The sequence below is a fragment of the Moschus berezovskii genome, chromosome 16 (genome assembly GCF_049115385.1).
Source record: "Moschus berezovskii isolate FMDL1 chromosome 16, NW_MosBer_1.0, whole genome shotgun sequence".
In the NCBI taxonomy this organism is placed as follows: domain Eukaryota; kingdom Metazoa; phylum Chordata; class Mammalia; order Artiodactyla; family Moschidae; genus Moschus; species Moschus berezovskii.
In genome coordinates, this window is record NC_142475.1 from 57,269,127 (window position 1) to 57,291,333 (window position 22,207).

At 42.0% G+C, this 22,207-nt stretch overlaps 1 protein-coding gene across 3 annotated transcripts in view; it reads right to left on the reverse strand.

The window, feature by feature from the left end:
* The window catches only part of KHDRBS3 (KH RNA binding domain containing, signal transduction associated 3), a 162,092-nt gene that overhangs the window by 52,297 nt on the left and 87,588 nt on the right, over window positions 1-22,207 (reverse strand). For all 3 annotated transcript variants that reach the window (XR_008686709.2, XM_088844846.1, XM_055432116.2), the window contains one exon: window positions 11,354-11,493. Coding sequence is in view for 2 of the 3 variants with exons in the window: in XM_088844846.1 (XP_088700972.1) it covers window positions 11,354-11,493 (140 nt within the window). In the remaining variant the exon portion in view is untranslated. The remainder of the gene's footprint in view (window positions 1-11,353; window positions 11,494-22,207) is intronic.

Consider the following 22,207-nt stretch of genomic DNA (forward strand, 5'->3'; position numbering starts at 1 on the left):
CCAATACTTTGGCCACCTCATGCGACAAGTTGACTCACTGGAAAAGACTGATGCTGGGAAGGATTGGGGGCAGAAGGAGAAAGGGATGACAGAGAATGAGATGGCTGGATGCCATCACCGACTCGATGGACATGAGTTTGAGTGAACTTCGGGAGTTGGTGATGGACAGGGAGGCCTGGTGTGCTGTGATTCATGGGGTCGCAAAGAGGTGGACACAACTGAGCGACTGAACTGAACTGAACTACATAGGATGGAAAGCATAGTTTTTAAGTGCAATAAACATATTTTCTGAAGTAGAATGCAACATATTTATGTATTTCTAACATAAAATATGAGACTTCAAGTCAAGAGAAGAAGGAAGAAGGCAGCTAAAACCTGAGCAAACGTGCAAGTCCTATGAAGAAATGAGGACAGATATTTGGCTCCACTGGAAAATACAGGCCCAGCCAGCCCTACCTCCTGTGGACAACGTCCTGCAAACAAGGAGAACCAAGCAGCTGATGTGGCTGCCTGTACAGCAGTTCTCTCCTTCTTCTTTAATTTGATTGGAATAGTAAATACACAGCTGAAAATGCAAATTGCACAAACAGAGAAAATGAAAGAAACCAAAAGCTGGCTCTTTGAAGGATCAATAAAATTAATAAACCTCTAGACAGGCTAAACAAGGAAAAACAACATCAGAAATGAAAGAGGGGGTCATACTACTGATCTCAAGGACATTAAAGATAAAAACAGGAAGATTATGAACAACTCTAGGCCCACGTATTTGTTAACTTAGATGAACTGGACTAATTCCCCAAAATACACAAATGACCAAATCTCACAAGAAGAGAATTAAATAATCTTATGTGTATTAAACAAATTTAATTGATAATAATCTTTCAAAAAAGAAAGTATCAGATCCAGAGGATTCACTGGCGAAACCTATTAAATATTGAGAAGTTATATCAGTCTTCCACATTCTCTACCAGGAAGTAAAACCAGAGGGAACCTCTCCCAACACATTCCCTCCGGCTGGTCTTTGGAAATGCCTCCTGAAAACTACTTCTGCATTACAAGCTGGGCGTGGCTTGCGCCACCAGGGATAACAGAAATGACCGGCCCCAACTTGGCCTTGAGCCCTCATGGGGATCTGTCACAGGAGGTGTCTCCCAAGATTTTTTTTTCTAAGTCCACCTGTGGGAGTCACAACTGGCCAAGGTGTTGGGAGACAGAGAGGCTGAGAAGGGTGATAGGGCTGGGCTAGGTGGTCTCTGACCTCCCTAGGAAGAGATATGTGGTCCAAGGAGAAACAAAAGGCATTAAAGATATTATAAAATGGAAATAAAAGCTTATAAATCAGTATCTCCCATGAACAAAGATGCAAAAATCCTCAAAAATAAAGTAAGATTTATTCCAAGTAGGCAAGCCTGCTTCAACTGGTAGCTCAGCTGGTAAAGAAACCGCCTGCAACACAGGAGACCTGGGTTCGATCCCTGGGTTGTGAAGATCCCCTGGAGAAGGGAATGGCTATCCACTTCAGTATTCTGGCCTGGAGAATTTCATGGACTGTATAGTCCATGGGGTTGCAAAAAGCTGGACACAACTGAGCGACTTTCAACGAAGGTTGCTTCAACATTAATGAGAATCAATGTGATCCATCCATCGCACCAAGAAGGCTTAAGAAGAAAAATCTTAAGATCATATAAAGCAGAAGCAGCATTCGATGAAATACAAGGTCATTCATGATTAAAAAATCTCAGCAAATGGAGATATATTCACTCAGGTCAAAAAAGAACTTCTACAAAAAACCTACAACTAACAACATATCAAATGGTGAGAGACTGAATGCTTCCCCTTAAGATTAGGAGGAAGGCATGGATGTCCAGCCTTACCATTCCTACTGTACTAGAAGTCCTACCTAAATCAACGAGGCACAAAAAGAAAATAAAACTTTCAAGATTGTGGAGGAAGAAACAAAACTGTTTGCAGGTGACATCATTTCTCTGTAAAAGTTTCCAAAGAACCAACCAGGTCAAGATAAAAAAAAGCAACTATACAAGCAAACAGTAAACCAGAACTAATAAGCACAAGAAACACGGTCTTGGAATACAAAGTTCGTAAGTCAACTGCTTTCCTGTAAACTGCAATGAATAACTGAAATTTGGTAAGTGGCTAACAGTGATAAGCCAGCAAATAGTATGTTTCCAAGATATGATAAAAATAGTTATTTACCCTGTGGTTTTTGTTCCCCAAACTATTAAGCCTGGGCTAATCTGAAAAAATATTAGACAAATCCCAAACAAGGAACATTTAACAAAGAACCTGATCAGTATTCCTCAAAACTGTCAAAATCATAAAAAAAAAAAAAATATGACTTTCACCTTTAGGGAACTTGTGTTATCCATTTTTCAAGCATTGCCAGTTGTGTGTGTGTGTATGTGTGTGACTTGTATTATCCATTTTTCAAGCATTGTCAGTTTTATGTGTGTGTGTGTGTGTGTGTGCGCACGTGATATTAGGCCATAAAAATTGCTGCAGTAAAATTGGTGGTCAAGAATGAGGACACTGGATTCAGATCTGAATGTGATTGCTGACTGTGGTTATTTAACTCTGCCCTCCAGTTAACATTCAAACTCATCAAAGGGTCTGAACTTCCTAGGACAGTTTCCTCAACCGTGAGACCTCTTTTCTTGGTGTTATGGGGAGGGAAAAATGGCACAGGGCACACACAGTATTTAGCAGATTTCCTACTCGAACAACTTAAACAAATTTCAGTCTCTCTGAACTGTATTGACAGACATCATATCTTTAGTCTCACTCATCATTTTATCTCCATTATATATCTAAAAGACTCTTCAATGTAATTAGAAAAGAGTTTCTACTTCTGGTACATCTGACTCATTTGTGCTACGTCAGTCACTCCTTGTATAATCAAACTAATTAAGGCTCCTGCTTCTTTATCTCACATCCCACCCCTGTCATCCAAGGCACTATATCAATCACAAAATATTCAATATTTTTGACTGTATAAATTCCAGCCTTTTAAATTGAAAAAATAAATTTATATTTAAGAACCTCACAATTCTTTCCCATCAGCATCGACACTGTTAGGTTATGTGCCCACTGGGTATAGGAATCACACTATAGAACCCGTTACAGAGTTTCAGACGAGTCATTTGATGCATGTAGCTCGGGACCCTTATCTCCAAGACACTTTGAAGATTCGTCTCTAAGAGTCTGAAACCCCACAGGAAGGGTGTGAAGCAGCGCAGCCTTAGTGCTGTACAAGGCGCTTGGTGAGGGAAGTCATGACAGAGGCATGGCCAGCATGCACATCCCGCGGCACTGCCATGCACGCTCACCCAACGCTGCAGATCAAGCTCAGGGCAGAGCTAACCGGCAGGATTGACGACATGGGGTGAGAGCAGAAAATGCATCTGTGAGATGAGATTTAAAATGATAATCAATGGGAACTCGTTTATTTTTTACACGAAAAGTTGCTTCAAATTGATAGGACTGGTGCTGTACTGCTCAGAACAGGGATAATGGAAAAGCAGAAACCTAACCCATCTGAGTACACAGTTTCATAAGCTGGCGAATGTGTGTGATTGTAATGCTTCTGTGTGTTTGCATTTTTCAGCACAGTGACCTTAATTTCTGGTTTTGCAAGTCAGATATGAAAATAATCAAGTTTTTTTCCATGGGAACCATGCTTTGAATGAACACAAAAAGTTACTGACCCATTAGGAACTAATTATTTAGTTTATATGTTAGTAAGAGGTTTTCGGATATGATGAAAAAGCCCATGCTTTGGGTTCCAATACACTCAGCCTCAATACTCCTGTCATCACTGGGTTGCTGAGCCTGCGTTTTCCATCTACTGATCCAGTAAATAAGATCCAGCTCTCGTGGAATAGTTGTGAGGGTTACAACTATATCAAGTGCTCAAGCAAAAACAGGCATGCAGTAGGTGGTGATCACTATGTGGACTCTGTCCTCAATACCGTCCTTCTGGCTGCTTACCAAAGAGTGAGGAGAGAGAGGTAGAGTGGCAGCCTGCACTAGGTCTCACCTTCCACATTTGGCAGCAGCACGTTCTTGTACCTTCTACACATTTAGCAGCAGTATGCAGTGCGGTAGAATAAGGCTATAAACGTATATCACAGTGTTTGGCTTTTGTCTATATATTTTATGAGAAGCAAAAGTACAGAACAAAACAATGAACTTGGTGAATTAGCTCAAGCCAGCTCCAGCATTATTAGCTGGGTGAGGCCTGGGCCTCAGGAAGAGAAAGGCCTACAGCTGACCATAGTGGGGGTCTGCGGATCTAGTCAAGGTCTAGCCGGTGTCACAGTAAGAAAAGCCCTTGCTGAGATCCATCTGGGGATCAGCCTGGATGCATTAATGACCTGAGGAGTGCTTTACTTTCCCACAGAATCCCTGACACGTGTGACAGCTTTTCTTCATCTCTGATGGCGTGTGCTTCTAAGAGTCAAGTATAATCATTGAGATTTTTTTTTCTTGCCAGAGGCTGAGAAAGGAATGGGAGGCCAGACAGAAGGGAAAGGTAAATGCAGTCCAAGGTCTCAGTCCCTCAGACTAAACATGAGAAACCGCCAGGGCAAGGGAGACTGAAGTTCTGAAGAGAGGACTGGGGCAGCTCTCACCCAGAGCACCTCTGCAGATCCTGACACGTGGGGCTGGGCCCGCTTCTCCTCTCACACCTTACTGCGGCACCCACAGCACCCGGGTCTGGTCTCAGGGCAGCGTCGACATCAGGAGGTCTAGGCTGGGACTGAGACTGCATGTCCAGAAAGCTCTCAAGTGCTGCTGTGTGTGGCTTGGATCCAGAGGTTACAGACCTATTATGAAACCTGCTGGCTATCTCTCTTCTTTCCCCTGTGATTCATCTGATAGGGACAGAGTGAAGGGACAAAACAAGGGACTAGTCAATCCCACTAGGTGATTGTAAGTATCCATAGAAAAAATATGGGAGACTCCTGTAAGTTAACAATTTACCAAGAAAGCAGGTTTGCTTAATCACAAAACCAGGCAGGCTTGCTGAGCAACAAAACCATGCAACAAAAACATGAGATATGTCCCCAAATTATGAAACAACAGTGGCATGAGCCCCACATCCTGCCTGTGAGCTCAGTACGTTAGTGACCCTTAGGACATGCTCTCTGCACACATAAACAATGATCTGTGGACCCAGCTTGACCATATAGGGACAAGAAAACTCTCCTGCTCAGCTGATGATAGAGGAGAAATTGTAAGAAGTTATCTGTGCTACAGGACTTCAATTTTTAGTGAGGGGTCATTCTGAGAAATCAGAAAAGGAATTATGCCATAGTCTAAGCTTCAATGGGACAGTTAAAAAAATTAAGTAGGATTTGGATTACTGTGTGCTCAATGTCTGTCCCCATTTCACTGATGAAGAAACTAGGCTTAGTGAGGGAAGTATGCTGAGACCACCCACTAGGAGGGGCCTGGGTGATGCCGATTCTCCCGTAGCCACACTCCAATTCCAGGCATATGGCGCCACTTCCCCTGCTTTCCAACCCTGGCCCCTCTGTGCGGGATGACCTCCCTCTTCTGAGTGTCGGTGCTCACACTCCCCATTGTCATTTCTATTTCACTTCTCTCTTCCTCATACCCTTAGGCCTCTTTTCAGCCAGTCTGCCATCACTACTTGCCTCTCTGACTTTCCTCTTATGCTCCCTGAACGGCCGGACAACAACTCGGTCACCATCTGTGTAACTTCACTTCCTGTCACAGAAAGAGCTCAGGAAACGTGTGACATTAAAAGACCTAACACCAGAAACTGACTTCATGTTCAAAGAGGAAAAAAATTGATTAAACTTTTGAAGAGCCAGGATGCTCTGGTGATGTGACCAGGAGAACCGTGCTCCGTTCCAGGCCGGCATTTCGAAGACAAGCTCTAGTTGGAAGTTTTCTCACTGTTTGCCATGTTATTTGCCTCCGTTAGTGTCTTCCCCAAACCTACTAAGGCGATTTTAAAAGAAACCACAGGCTTTTCTCCTGTCTCTCCTTAATCAACCCTAGTATGGCTGTACTAACTCAGAGAGCACGAGGGAGGAAAGGCAGTGGATGCTGAGGATGGAGGGATAGTTCTGGGCTTATGGCAAGACAAGCAGAGAAACTCATTTCCAGGGAAAGTCCTCCAGCCTCTCTGCCTGCAGCGAGGAGCATGTGTGTCCTGATCACTGCCCGGGTTTCAAGGGCACGGACAGTAGACACAGAGTTGGAAGGAAGGGGTGAGATAGTTCTGACAGGTCAGGTGGTACAAGGTCCTCAGAAGGCAAATTCAGGAGGGAATCAAACAATTTATATACCATCCCAAATTAACGGGGTTTTTTTCCAATTGGAAACTTATAATTTAGTAGAAAAAGAAATAGATCATTTTTTTTCCTATTTCCAGCCTTTCCTTAATAATAAAAAAGGACTTTTTAATATAGATTGGTAGATTAATGTAAATCATATCATATGCTGGTGAGATATTTATGGCCCATATATTAACTATTCAGTTTTCCCGATAACATTTCTCATAACTTCACCTACTGTGGAGAAAAATATATCATTTTCTGTCATTAAAACAATCTTCAGCATCTATGATATTATTCATAATCCATTTTAAAAAGAGAATAGGTACCATGTGAAGGTTAGTGTTGATGCGAAAATGAGGGTGACCAGGTCCCATCTGATCCTGTGGTTGAAACGTTTTGTGGTGCCCACTGATCAACGTGACTGTGGCTAGAATTTATCAGCGGCTGCTGAGGTGCCAGCCGTATAAAAACACAGTATCATTAATATCAGTGGGGCATGATCTAATGTTAAGACGACAAATGATCACCATACGCTGACAGTTCACGCAGCGTCTGGAAGCTGCAGATCTCTGTGGTGGCCCCATGACAGTTTTAACTCTTCACGGCAGCCTGCGAGTGTGCTGCAGGGTCCTGCACTGGGCACAAAGGCTGGCAAGTGCAGTCAGAAGATCTAACCTGAGACTGCCATCCAAGAAGAGAAGAGAGAAGGGGAAGGCATAATATGTGAAGAAACCATAGAGATTTCCCCCATTTGAAAAAGGTCTTCAGGCGATCAGGTCAGCCTCACGTCCAAAGCCGAAACAAACCCACCACATGCAGCACCCAACACCAGGAATGTGTATTTACCACCTAGAGAGACAGGCTGCATTCACTTTTTTCCCCCCTGCTGTCTCTGGTAACAAATGCAAGGAGAGAACACTGCCTGCTACTGGCGGGGGGGGGGGGGGGGGGGGGGCGGGGGGGGTGGACAGAGGGGTCACAGACAAGGCCAGCAGAAAAGGTACATAGAACCAGCCAGCTGTTCTACAGAGCAGAAGGAAGGGAGCATCCTTGATGGTTCAGATCTGTCTTGCTCAGACCATCCAGGCAGCAGCAAAACAAGGGGTAGAAACCCTGTGGAGAAAAACCTAAAACTAAACAAAAGTTTTCATGGAGTGGCATCGATTCTAACTTCCATGACACTTCTCTGCTGGGGTCCTTGCAAGGACTGAAGTGACGTACCACAGTCGGCACAGGGTAGACTGGAAAAAAAGCAACTTGCTCATCTCCTAGTAAGAAAGGAGTAAGTTTAGTCCTCTCATTTGAAACTGAATGAAAAGGTTTTATTAAAGTACGTATTACTCCCTATGGCAGGATTTAATTTTAGATCATTTACATCTTTTAGCAGAAAGGTATCCTAAAGTGAGAACAGTGGGGAACATGCAAGAAGATTTCAGAAATGACCTGCTCCACTGAGACATTCCCCAGTGGTGCCATCCGTGTGACCAGTCCCAACAGGCGACTCCCACAGTAAATCAGTCACATGGCAGACAAGAACTATACTAACAATACTGTAAATGTCAATGCTCCATCAGAAGAGTGTAAAGAATTTACAAACGTACTGAATTCACTCAACATTTATTTCCTGAGTGAGTCCTATATGCCATGTATTAGAGACACAAGGTCCTTTAAGGTTTTACATTATACTAAGGAGTCACCAATGAAAATGTGAACAAGTCAGAAAGGTAAATTCAGTTTGATAAATGCTGTTACATAACCAAGAAGGGTGTGTGGACTGGCTTCTGGGCTACAGGGTGGTCCTTTCAAATAAGGAGATGGCAAAGGCCTCTCGGAAAGGTGCCTGGGTGTGCTGACAGCAAGGTGCTGAGGGGCGGGCAGGAGACTGCAGACAGGCCTTCCGAGGAGGAGGAAGGAAGGCCAGGGACATGGAGAGAGACTAGGCTGGCCTCTTTGAGGCATAGAAAGGAGACCAGTCTGGCTGGGATGCAGAATGAGAAAAGAGATCAAAGAAAGGTAGATATATGGTTAATTTTAGAGCTAAAATAAAAATGACTTCCAAGGGGCTGGGTGTGGTGAAGATCCACCAAGGAGCTTCCAAGAGTCCTAGGACTAAACTGCAAGGATGCAGTAAGTATATTTGTCTTTCATTTTATGACTGTTTTTAGCCATTTAGACATCGTCAGTTCTATAACTGCCATTTTCCTCAGCTTTGGCCACTAGAAAGGTCAAAGCATAATCTGAAGACCAATTTTGCCAACCTTACAAAATAACATGCACCTTTTGGTGTATTAATCGATCTCACTCTTAGGAGTTTTGTAACTTTCTACCCTAATACTTTCTGTATCAATTAACTTTTATTCTGTTAGATGAACATTAACTTACATCAAGTTACCATATGATCTGATGAAGAAAAGTAGTAAAAATACAAATTTCTCATCGTAGTTTGTACTAACTATGCTGTAATTAAAATATAACAAAAGTGACAGAATGAAATGTCTATGGAAAAATGGCAAGGGAAGAATGGGTGGAAGAAAAAAACAGGATTCTGAATGAAAACCTAAGGGGAGGCTCAAAGAGAGGGAGAGGCAGGTTTCCGGAACCAGACTGCCCGCATTCCCCAGGTTCCCTGCCCACTGTCCTCATTCGTGACATGGTGACAAGCAGAACAGCACCCACCTCACAGGGCTGTTCGCGAGGCTTAACCTGGCCCAGCTCTGTGACATGCACAGAAGCCCTGTCAGCAGTGGGCGCACTGTGGGTGCTTGCTGAAGCAGGTTGGGGTGTACAGACAAGTAGGATTTCAACAGGTGAGCAGTGGAGGGAGGATGCAGATGCAGAACAACGCGAACAAAGGTCTGGAAGCGGACAGCACACACTTCAACCCAGTGGTGGGGCTAGGTGCTAAACACAGGAAACACGGCAGAGTGATGAATAAAGACCAGTCGGGAGACAGGTCTTAAGAACAGTACAGAAGGGCACTGTATGCCTCGTAGAGGAACATGAATTTAATCCTGTTTAACAAGAGTGTCTGGAAGATGCGGTGCCGTGGAGTCACACGGAGGGAGGGAGCAGCATCCAGAAGTACCCTCATGAGGGTGTTCAGTCAGCACAGCCAGCCATGACTCCACACACTAAAGCACAGGCTCTGACCTGCGAAGTGAACATCAATTCTATCCAAGAATATCAACCACCAAGGCAACACAAAAGCTTAAAACGGTAAGCAATGCATATGCTGTCATCAAGAATACGTATTTTTTCATCTGGGTGGATGGAGGGGTTCTCTAGACATTACACTCCCTGAACAGAAAGTTTCTGCCTTTCTGCCTGTTCATAAGGTAACATTTTCTACTTAACTGAAAACATGACAACCAGACAGTAAAAATGATAGGTCTGACTTGGGGACAGAGCGCCCCCTAAACCAAAGGCCCTGCCCGTGCTCTGTGCTCTCCATCCAAGGGGTAAAATGGGCCTTGGCAGGTGTGGCACTCCAGGTGGGCTCTAAATATAGGCACATGTTCCCCTAAATGAGGTGGGTCAATGGCGCTGAGCAAGACAAGGGGAAGAAGGAGAGAGAGCAGACAGGGCCTCCAGGCAAGGACTGCCCACAGGCCAGAAGCTGGAAGGGTCAAGAAAAGGATTCCTGCTACCACCTCCAGTAGGAGAGCTGTCAACACCCAGGCTGTGGCCTCCTTTAGCTGACTGCAGACATCTAGCCTCCAGAGCTGTGACCAATTTCTATTGCTTAAAGCCACCAAATTGGTAGTAATTCACTGCAACAGCCACAGGAAACTAATATAGAAAATATGTAATTTTTTATGATTTCAAATGAATTATTTAACATTAGAAGAAATGGAAATGAAAGAGATTTACCATTTACTCAACAGCTACATAAATTATTTCATTAAATCATCTGCAGCAATCCTATTATTATTATTAGCCTTTTTTATAGAGAAAACCCACCTGGTGCCATGCCCAGGTCTGTGTTTATTTTACACTGCAATAACACCTGTCTGTAACTGCTCTGACAGTGTGCTGATCTGCAACACTCCCCAGGGGAACTGACTTGTTATTCTTCCAAATGCACTTAGTTACATGGAATAAGCCTATTTAAAATTATTTTATGCAAAACTACCTGAAAAAATACATATAGTCACTATTAAAAAAAAAATCTGTGTGACTAATTTCCACTGGGTTCATTCGAGGGCAAAAATCCAAAAATTAAAAATAATTCTCAAATAGGTTTGAGAGTCATATCTCAATCTACAGTTTGCTTCAACTGACTTATAATTCATTAAAACATTTTTCATGTTTAAAAGGGTCATGAATCATTCAAGACAAAAATAAAATTTCAGTGTGCCTGGACGAGATCCGGAGTATCAGATACCACAGAGCACCTACATGAAATAAAAAGAGAACAGGCATGGGGACAGTCACCTGGTACCTGACACTGCTCACCACTGGAGACGTGGCACTGAACTAGCTTGATATCATCTGCACTCAAAAGGAAACACAAGCTTCCATGAGGTCCATTTGTGCATCAAAGCTATCGCTTACATTTTAAAGGATTAAGGGATTAATAAACTTATCTACATTCATTAGCTAGTAAGTGATACAGGTCATATTTAAGCCCAGGAATGTGCACGCTCAGTTGTGTCTAACTCTTCGTGACTCCACAGACTTTAGCTCACCAGGTTCCTAAGTTCATGGGAATTTTCCAGTGTTTCTATGTTTTCCAATTTTTCCTATGTTCATGGGATTTTTTCCAGTGGAGTGGGTTGCCATTTCCTCCATCCAGGGGTCTTCCTGATCCAGGGATTGAACCCATGTCTCCTGCCACCAGGGAAGCCCAAGAATACTGCAGTCCAAATGAATACTCTTAATATGGTACCACATAGCCTGAAAGCATTCCCACAGGCTTTGTACCAACACACTGGAAGACCTGCTTACCTGTTAATAAAACAGGAAAACTGTTGCCATGACACCCCATTCTAACAACAACAGGCAAGTCAAATAATCACACCTACCTGGTTATTGCTGGGGTTGGTACACCTCTTGTACGTAAGGTAGGTTTCCCTCGAACCACTGGGACATCGGCATTTTCAGAACCACCATTCAAATATGTTAATTCTTGGAGCTGTGCCTGCCTGATTTCATCATTATAGTCCTACACAAAAGACAGAAGAGAGCAAAGCATTTAGGATAAGAAGCAATTTTTAATAGAAAAAGTGTATGGAAAATAGTTAAAATACATAAAATAAGATTTGAGTCTGTTGAAAATATACGAATGAACAGTTGTAAAGAGAAAAACCTGAACAGTATTTTTCCCGTAAACTAAAATTTCCTACGGTCAGCCATAACTCCTTCTTTTGGGCATACTTTCCAAGTGAAATATTTATAATAAAATTAAAATATCATGTTACTGATTTATGGGCATTACTATTTACAATGCAATCAACTTGTAGTTACTAAGCATAAATGATGTGCCAACTAACAAAACCCAGGGGAGCACACATGGTTCCCGCAGCCAAGGACTCAGTCTGACAGGAGAAATGAGGAAGGCACAGAGGCAACACGGCAGCTTTACTGAAACTAAGAACGGCAGGCACACACTCTGTTTGTACATATTCATTTGGATATTGTTCAAGTTGCAAAATTCGGCATTTCCAAAACCGAATATACCATCTTATTCTTGAAAACCTGCTCTTACATTATTTGCAAAATATTCAACTCAGAAACTTTGGGAGTTATCCTTGATTTCTCTCCTTTCCTTAATAAGATCCCAAACTCCATTCAATAACTGTCAAGAAAGACATATAATAAATACAAGTGTGGTCTGTTTTACAATCAAAAGAAAGTTCAGGTCTATATGATCAAAAAAGGAAGGCCATCTAACTCAGCCATGGACAGTTAAGAGTAGATTCTCTACAAGAAATGCCATCTAAGGGTCAGTTACCAGAAGGGATGCTGTAAAGTATTCTAGACAGAGGGAAAAGTATATTTTAAAATCCAGAGTAAAAGTGTGTCCAGGGAACTGAAACTACAAGACACAGTCTGGAGTAGAGGAGTGGTCTTCAAAGTAGAAAGGAAAGCAGAAACCAAATCAAGTAAAGATTTAAGTCATTTTAAATATAACATAAAATGTCTGGAAATTATGGTACTAAAAAGTATTTAATTTAAGAAAGTGAGCTGCATATTCAGGTTTATATTTTGAAAATGCTATGAACAACTGTGTGCCCACAAGTTAGATAACTTAGATGACAAGGACAAATTCCAAAAAGACACAAACCATCAAAACTGATGGAGAAGAAACAGAAAATATGAACAGTTAGTAATAAGTAAAAACACTAAATTAGTAAAAAAAAAAAAAAAAGTCCTGCAAAGAAAAGCCTAAGTCTGCAGGGCTTCACTGGAGAATTCCACAAACAATTAAAAAAGAATTAATGTGATCCTTCACAAACTTCCAACAACTAAAAAGGAGGAGACATCTCCTCACTGATTCTGTGAAGTAAGTATTGTTGCCCTGATACCAAAACCAAAGACATTACAAGAAATCTGCAAAAGAGTGTTCTCAGGAATATAGATGCAACAGCTCTTGAAAAAGTGTTAAGAAGTCAAATCCACCAGCATGAACAATAAAAAAAGGAAATATACACAAGAACTGAGCAGAATTTATACCAGGATTGCAAGCTTGGTTTAACCCATGTGAAAATCAATTAACATAATACCATAATAATAGAATAAAGGATAAAAATCACTTAGTAATTTTAATATACCGAGAAAAAATTTGACATAAGAATCCAACATACTTTCATTATAGAAATACCCAACAAATTAAGAAAACCCATAGCTAATACCATAGTACAATTGCACTCATCTCACACACTAGTAAAGTCATGCTCAAAATTCTCCAAGCCAGGCTTCAGCAATATGTGAACCATGAACTCCCAGATGTTCAAGCAGGTTTTAGAAAAGGCAGAGGAACCAGAGATCAAATTGCCAACATCCACTGGATCATGGAGAAAGCAAAAGAGTTCCAGAAAAACATCTATTTCTGCTTTATTGACTATGACAAAGCCTTTGACTGTGTGGATCACAATAAACTGTGGAAAATTCTGAAAGAGATGGAAATACCAGACCACCTGACCTGCCTCTTGAGAAACCTGTATGCAGGTCAGGAAGCAACAGTCAGAACTGTACATGGAACAACAGACTGGTTCCAAATAGGAAAAGGAGTGCGTCAAGGCTGTATATTGTCACCTTGCTTATTTAACTTATATGCAGAGTACATCATGAGGAACGCTGGGCTGGAAGAAGCACAAGTTGGAATCAAGATTGCTGGGAGAAATATCAATAACCTCGGATATGCAGGATGTGGTAAAGATGACCTGGAGTAGGGAGGGACCTGGCAGGAAGGGTGGAAGAGGTAGACATGGAGTTATTTATAATGCTTAATTTTATTAGATATGGTAAAATATTGATTATGGGGGTATAAAAGCAAAGTCAAGAATGTCAATTTGTTTCTGGAAGACAAGAAGAGTACAAATAATTTAATCAATTTTGTGCAGGTTGAGTCTGCAATGGTCTATAGTACATAAACATTGAGATATTCTGTAGCAATCAGATGGAGGAAACGAAAACTTAGAAGTCAAAGAGAGGGATACAGAAGTGGGCAAGGTAGAGTTACACAGGCCCCACACATTACAGAGTAGGGTGTGTCACCAAGGCTGGCCCATGGTAGGCTCTTGGCAGAGAACCTGTGAATCTGTGGTGGGTTCTGCCTATGAAGATTGCTTCCATGTGCCTGAGGCCTGAGGTCAGGCTGTACCCACTTGGCCAGATAAATCTGTCTCAGGAACGTGACCGATGGGGAATGTTTGTTGTGGCTCAGAAAGGGGGACTGTGGTGCTGGCCTCTGAGTATCTGTCAGGGACACTGTATGCCTTTGTGACTGATCCGCCATAAAAACCCTGGACACAAGGTTCAGGGGAGCCTCCCTGGTTCGAACGAACAGTCCAGTGTCGTCACATGGTGTTGCTGGGAGAATCAGTGAGTCCTGCGTAAGTCCACTGGGAAGGGACAGCAGGAAGCCCGGGCCTGGTTTTCCCGACTCGCTCGTTTTCTCTTGGCTGAGTGCTCCAAAAGAACAGCCGAGCTTGCAAGAGGCTGTGGGAGCTCTCAAGAGAGTCCGTGTGTAGGCAGCACTGGTAGCGGGCAGGGCCGGGTGGGGACCATCACAGAGCAGGAGGAGGGCTGAAGACACCGCCCTGAACACCGACTCGCACAAGGGGGAGGACCGCACAAAGGCGACGGGAGGGTGCGGCGAGAGCTCGCGCTGCAAAAGCCACAGCAAGTCAGCGTTGCAGCCACATCAGTAAGAAGCCAGGCACTGACTCTGTGGGATTCACCAACTACAAAGGCAGTACTGACTTCATAATCATTTTGGTGAACAGTGAGTGAGCTAGAATTCATTCAGGCAGAATGAAGAATGAATGGGAACAAGTCCCAGATACAGCAAAGGATCCAGCTTCTTCCACTTGTTTGTGACAAAGAGGAAGAGAGAAGGACTACAGTCTGAAGAAGGAAGGAAAGATTTGATGATAGAAGAAACAAAGCAAATTTGAGTATGAATAAAAGATTCAGATGAGACAGTATCCTGAATTATTTAGAATTAAAATATAAAATGCTGAAGCTGAAGCTCCAATACTTTGACCACCTGATGCGAAGAGCTGACTCATTGGGAAAGACCCTGATGGTGGGAAAGAGTGAAGCCAGGAGGAGAAGGGGATGACAGAGGACAAGATGGTTGCATGGCATCACCAACTCAATGGACATGAGTTTGAGCAAGTTCTGGGTGATGATGAAGGACAGGAAACCCAGGCAGGTCCATGGGGTCACAAAGAGTTGGACATGACTGAGTGACTAAAAAACAAAAGCCCTCTTCCTTACTTTTCAAAAGTAGAGTACAAAAAACAACTTGTAGGAAAAAGCATTGTTAAGTAAAAAAAAATAATATGGACACCAATGAAAAATGAAGTTGACATCACACCCAGCTAACACCTGCAGAGTAAAAGGAAGAAAGGTAAATGAAGAAAAATTCAAGTCATTACCATTAGCAAGAAAGGCTAAGGTCTGAGTCTAGATTTTACTGCAAATACAGATTCTCTAACTTATCTGGGATATCATGACCTCAGAAGTCATGTGAATCTATAGTTATTTCAAATTCTTTAAAATAAGCCTATCAACATGTTCCTTGCCATTTTACTAAAAATGTGTAATTAATAAATTATTTGTAAAGCACATTCTAAATAAAATGTGCTATATAAATGCTAAGTATTGGCCCTATTGAAAAGTGTTAGAAAGCAAGACACAAAATTTTGTGTGGTTAAAAACAGATTCAGGGGAAAAGAATATAACTGAGGTCCCATTAGAAATACAATTAAAATTAAAAAAAAAAAAATAAGCAAAAGCTTTGCTCTAAGTAAAGTTAGGTAACTTACAATGCTGCCACAAAACGTAGAATTAAAAGCTTATTTTAAACATCATCTGTATGAAAGTAAATTTTAAAGTAGACAATGTAGTTAGGAAGGAAAACAAACAAAAAAATGCAGTCTAAGTCAATTACATCTGATGTTTAGCCTGAATTTAACCAACTGCATGAGCAGCTATGTAATTTTAGACAACTTCTTTAGATATGAGGTAATTGTTTCTTCTGATGTCACACAAGACACTATTGATATACACACTGTAGTTACAATTTTATTGGTCTTTGAAATGCTTTTAAATCAGTAGAAAAACCAAGTCATAGGTGGCAGCTTACAGACTAAATTATTTTTACAATTTTACATTTTAAACTAGTCATGACTAAATTATCACTTTAACGCCCTACCTGAAAAGCAAAACTATTGTAACACTAACACCAACACGGTCATCAATTGTGAAAAGCAGAAAATTGATTAGAACTCTAATTAAATAGGTGTAAATGGGATTTCTCTAGCCAGTAAATTTAGAATCTATTTAAATGTGTTAGCCTGGGGAATCGGAAAAAGTTTCTCAATAAAATCATTAAAAGTAATTTATTAAAAATTCAGTGGGTTCTTTGCCAGAAATGTACTCTTCTGTTTGCCAAAATATGCTAATATTTATGTTCAAGGTTAATCCTGGAATCAATGTTTGAATTATAATCTATAAGAAATAAATGTTCATTATTTGAAGACTAATTAAATAAATTCTGAAACATACATAAAAATATTATGCAGCCATTAAAAAGAATGAAGCAAAACTTTGCATATGCTTATATGAACAAAGGTACAAAACAACCTATTAAAAACAATTAAAGGTTACAAGACAGCAGGGGACTTTCAGAGTAACGGAGGAGTTTATCAAAGCTCTTCCATAAAAAGCAACAATAAAAGCTGACTGAATAGTTAAAAACAATTTTAGGACTCCGTAAACTTATTGAAGGGATACAATAAATGGAAAATACAATAAATCTGTTTGTGAAAAACTGCTAAGTCTCAGGTAAGAAGGGTGGGAGCCTGCGGTGATTTTGTCTGGGGATGCTTCCATCCCTCCTCCCAACCCAGATGATGCATTGAGTTCCACTAGGATGGTAAACCACAAGAACCAGAAGAAGGAGGTTCACTCAGCTTCAAGACTGAATGAAAAAGCTTCATGCCCAGCAGCACTGTGAATATCAGTAGCAACTGGTAGTGAATGACCAGAGAAGACCAGTCAGCAAGTCTAATCATCAGGTTTGGGGTGGCGCAAGCAACAAACAGAAAGACTGGCAGATTAGCCAGAAATCTACCAGCCGTGGAGAGCTTTGATAGCTCTCTGCCTGACAGTGAGTATGTGTCCAAGCAAAGGGGATACAAGGATTCCTGGCAGAAAGTAAAAACCGGGGCAGACAGAAACCCGACTATACTCCCCAGTGACAGCCAGTTCCATCAGCAGAGGGTGAAAGCCCTACAGACACAGGTTTTGAGCACAAACTCTGACAAGTCACTGGTAGATCTAGATCAGCAATGCTGACCCAGAGAAAACGCCTAGAAGGCCAGGCTTAAGAATAAAATTGAGAAAGAAAAAAAATAACAAAACTTTAGACCACGAAGGAGACAGACTGCAGTTTCAGTCCAACTAAATTATTAAAGAAAAGAAAAGAAAAAACCTGCAACAACAACCCTCTGGGAAAAAATGAACTGGAATCAGATTCATTGCAAAGTATTACCTAAAATGTGGTGTTCTCACCAATAACCTAAGAGACATGCAAAGAAAGGAAAATGTCACCCATACCCAGGGCTGGAAGAAACTTCCCAGGAGAGGACCCAAATCTGGACTAGCAAAAAAAGATTTTTAAAAACCCAAAATAACTATAATGCAAAGTTACTTAGAGGAGTTCATCAAAAGATTTGAGATGGCACAAGAATGAATCAGTGGACTTGAAGTAAGTCAACTAAAAGTGTTCACTCTGAAAAACAGAGAAAAGCAGACGAAGCAAAATGAGTCTGAGATATCTCTGGAGCACCACTGAATGTACCAACATACATAAAATGGGAATCCAGAGATTGAGGGGGTAGGGGAGGAAAAGTAAGATGGGAAAAAAATCTAAAGAAACAATGGCTGAAAACTCCCCACATCTGAAGAAAGACATAAACCCACATATCCACAAAGCTTAATGAACAAGAAAGACAGACATGTATACCAAAGTCAAATTGTTGAAAATCAAAGAGAAAGTCTGAGTAGCAGCAAGAGAAAAACAACAGATCATGTACAGAACAAAATAATTAATGACTCTTCCCATCAAAAATAGTGGAGGTTATAAAATAGATGAATGGTCTTTTACTACCTAACCGCCAACCAAGAATTATATACAGGTATAATTCAGAGATACTGTGGGTTTGGTTCCAGACCACTGCAATAAAGCAAATATTGCAATAAAGCAAGTCATACAAAATTTTTAGCTTCTTAATGTCTAGAAAAGTTATGTCTAACACTATACTACTTAGTCTATTAGCATGCAATAGCATTGGGTCTAAAAAAAATGTACCTACCTTAATTAAAAAATATTTTATTGCTAAAAACTGCTAACCATTATTTGAGCCTTCAGTGAGTCCCAGTAGTAATAGTAGTAATAAAGATCAATGATCACAGATCACCATAACAAACACAAAATTAATTTTTTAAGAAGTCTGAGATATTCTAAGAATTAACAAAATGTGACACAGAGACATGAAGTAAATAAATGTTATTGGATAAATGATGCCAACAGATTCGTCTGACACAGGGTTGTCACAAACCTTCAATGTGTAAAAAACATAGTATCTCTGAAACATAGTAAAATGAAGTGCAATAAAAAAAGTAAGCGACGCGAGAGACGCCGGCCCCGGCGGCGCAGACGCGACGCGAGAGACGCCGGCCCCGGCGGCGCAGACGCGACGCGAGAGACGCCGGCCCCGGCGGCGCAGACGCGACGCGAGAGACGCCGGCCCCGGCGGCGCAGACGCGACGCGAGAGACGCCGGCCCCGGCGGCGCAGACGCGACGCGAGAGACGCCGGCCCCGGCGGCGCAGACGCGACGCGAGAGACGCCGGCCCCGGAACAACGAACCACGCAAAGAGGTGCGGCCGTGAGGAGCTACCCTACGCCTGAGGCTAGGGCCGGCGGCCGAGAGGAGCTACCCCACGACCAACAGGCGGTGGCTGCGCGGGCGCAGGAGGGCCGAGAGGAGCTACTCCGTGTTCAGGTCAGGAGGGGCGGCCTTGAGGAGATACCCCTCACCCAAGGTAGGGTACAGCGGCTGCACTTTGTTGGAGCGGCTGTGAAGAGATTTTCCACGACCAAGGTAAGAGAAACCCAAACAAGACGGTAGGTGTTGCTAGGGGGCATCAGAGGGCAGACACACTGAAATCATAATCACAGGAAACTAGTCGATCTGATCACATGGACCACAGCCGAATGTGGTCCACTGGAGAAGGGAATGGCAAACCACTTCAGTATACTTGCCTTGAGAACCCCATGAACAGTAACAAAGGGCAAAATGATAGGATACTGAATGAGGAATTCCCCAGGTCGGTAGTGCCCAGTATGCTACTGGAGATCAGTGGAGAAGTAACTCTAGAAGGAATAAAGGGATGAAGCAAAACCAATACCCAGCTGTGGATGTGACCAGTGATAGAAGCAAGGTCTGGTGCTGTAAAGAGCAATATTGCATAGGAACCTGGAATGTTAGGTCCATGAATCAAGGCAAATTGGAAGTGGTCAAACAGGAGATGGCAAGAGTGAACGTCGACATTCTAGGAATCAGTGAATTAAAATGGACTGGAATGGGTGAATTCAACTCGGATGACCATTATATCTACTACTGTGGGCAGGAAACCCTTAGAAGAAATGGAGTAGCCATCATGGTCAACAAAAGAGTCCGGAATGCAGTACTTGGATGCAATCTTAAAAATGACAGAATGATTTCTGTTCGTTTCCAAGGCAAACCATTCAATATTACAGTAATCCAGGCCTATGCCCCAACCAGTAATGCTGAAGAAGCCGAAGTTAATCGGTTCTATGAAGACCTACAAGACCTTTTAGAACTAACACCCAAAAAAGATGTCCTTTTCATTATAGGGGACTGGAATGCAAAAGTAGGAAGTCAAGAAACACCTGGAGTAACTGGCAAATTTGGCCTTGGAGCACGGAATGAAGCAGGGCAAAGGCTAATAGAGTTTTGTCAAGAGAATGCACTGGTCATAGCAAACACCCTCTTCCAACAACACAAGAGAAGACTCTACACATGGACATCACCAGATGGTCAACACCGAAATCAGATTGATTATATTCTTTGCAACCAAAGATGGAGAAGCTGTATACAGTTAGCGAAAACAAGACCAGGAGCTGACTGTGGCTCAGATCATGAACTCCTTATTGCGAAATTCAGACTTAAATTGAAGAAAGTAGGGAAAACCACTAGACCATTCAGATATGAACTCAATCAAATCCCTTATGATTATACAGTGGAAGTGAGAAATAGATTTAAGGGACTAGATCTGATAGAAAGAGTGCCTGATGAACTCTGGACGGAGGTTCGTGACATTGTACAGGAGACAGGGACCAAGACCATCCCCATGGAAAAGAAATGCAGAAGAGCGAAATGGCTGTCTGAGGAGGCCTTACAAATAGCTGTGAAAAGAAGAGAAGCGAAAAGCAAAGGAGAAAAGGAAAGATGTAAGCATCTGAATGCAGAGTTCCAAAGAATAGCAAGAAGAGATAAGAAAGACTTCCTCAGTGATCAATGCAAAGAAATAGAGGAAAACAACAGAATAGGAAAAACAAGAGACCTCTTCAAGAAAATTAGAGATTCCAAGGGAACATTTCATGCAAAGATGGGCTCAATAAAGGACAGAAATAGTATGGACCTAACAGAAGCAGAAGATATTAAGAAGAGGTGGCAGGAATACACAGAAGAACTGTACAAAAAAGATCTTCACAACGAAGATAGTCACGATAACATGATCACTGACCTAGAGCCAGACATCTTGGAATGTGAAGTCAAGTGGGCCTTAGAAAGCATCACTACGAACAAAGCTAGTGGAGATGATGGAATTCCAGTTGAGCTATTTCAAGTCTTGAAAGATGATGCTGTGAAAGTGCTGCACTCAATATGCCAGCAGATTTGGAAAACTCAGCAGTGGCCACAGGACTGGAAAAGGTCAGTCTTCATTCCAATCCCAAAGAAAGGCAATGCCAAAGAATGCTCAAACTACTGCACAATTGCACTCATCTCACACGCTAGTAAAGTCATGCTCAAAATTCTCTAAGCCAGGCTTCAGCAGTATGTGAACCGTCAACTCCCAGATGTTCAAGCAGGTTTTAGAAAAGGCAGAGGCACCAGAGATCAAATTGCCAACATCCGCTGGATCATGGAGAAAGCAAGAGAGTTTCAGAAAAACATCTATTTCTGCTTCATTGACTATGCCAAAGTCTTTGACTGTGTCGATTACACAATAAACTGTGGAACATTCTGAAAGAGATGGGAATCCCAGACCACCTGACCTGCCTCTTGAGAAACCTGTATGCAGGTCAGGAAGCAACAGTCAGAACTGTACATGGAACAACAGACTGGTTCCAAATAGGAAAAGGTGTACGTCAAGGTTGTATATTGTCACCTTGCTTATTTAACTTATATGCAGAGTACATCATGAGGAACGCTGGGCTGGAAGAAGCACAAGCTGGAATCAAGATTGCCGGGAGAAATATCAATAACCTCAGATATGCAGATGACACTACCCTTATGGCAGAAAGTGAAGAGGAACTCAAAAGCCTCTTGATGAAAGTGAAAGAGGAGAGTGAAAAGGTTGGCTTGAAGCTCAACATTCAGAAAACAAAGATCATGGCATCTGGTCCCATCACTTCATGGGAAATAGATGGAAAAACAGTGGAAACAGTGTCAGACTTTATTTTTTTGGGCTCCAAAATCACTGCAGATGCTGACTGCAGCCATGAAATTAAAAGACGCTTGCTCCTTGGAAGGAAAGTTATGACCAACCTTGATAGTATATTAAAAAGCAGAGACATTACTTTGCCAACCAAAGTCCGTCTAGTCAAGGCAATGGTTTTTCCCGTGGTCATGTATGGATGTGAGAGTTGGACTGTAAAGAAAACTGATCGCCGAAGAATCGATGCTTTTGAACTGTGGTGTTGGAGAAGACTCTTGAGAGTCCCTTATACTGCAAGGAGATCCAACCAGTCCATTCTAAAGGAGATCAATCCTGGATGTTCATTGGAAGGACTGATGCTAAAGCTGAAACTGCAATACTTTGGCCAACTCATGCGACGAGTTGACTCACTGGAAAAGACTCTGATGCTGGGAAAGGTTGGGGGTGGGAGGA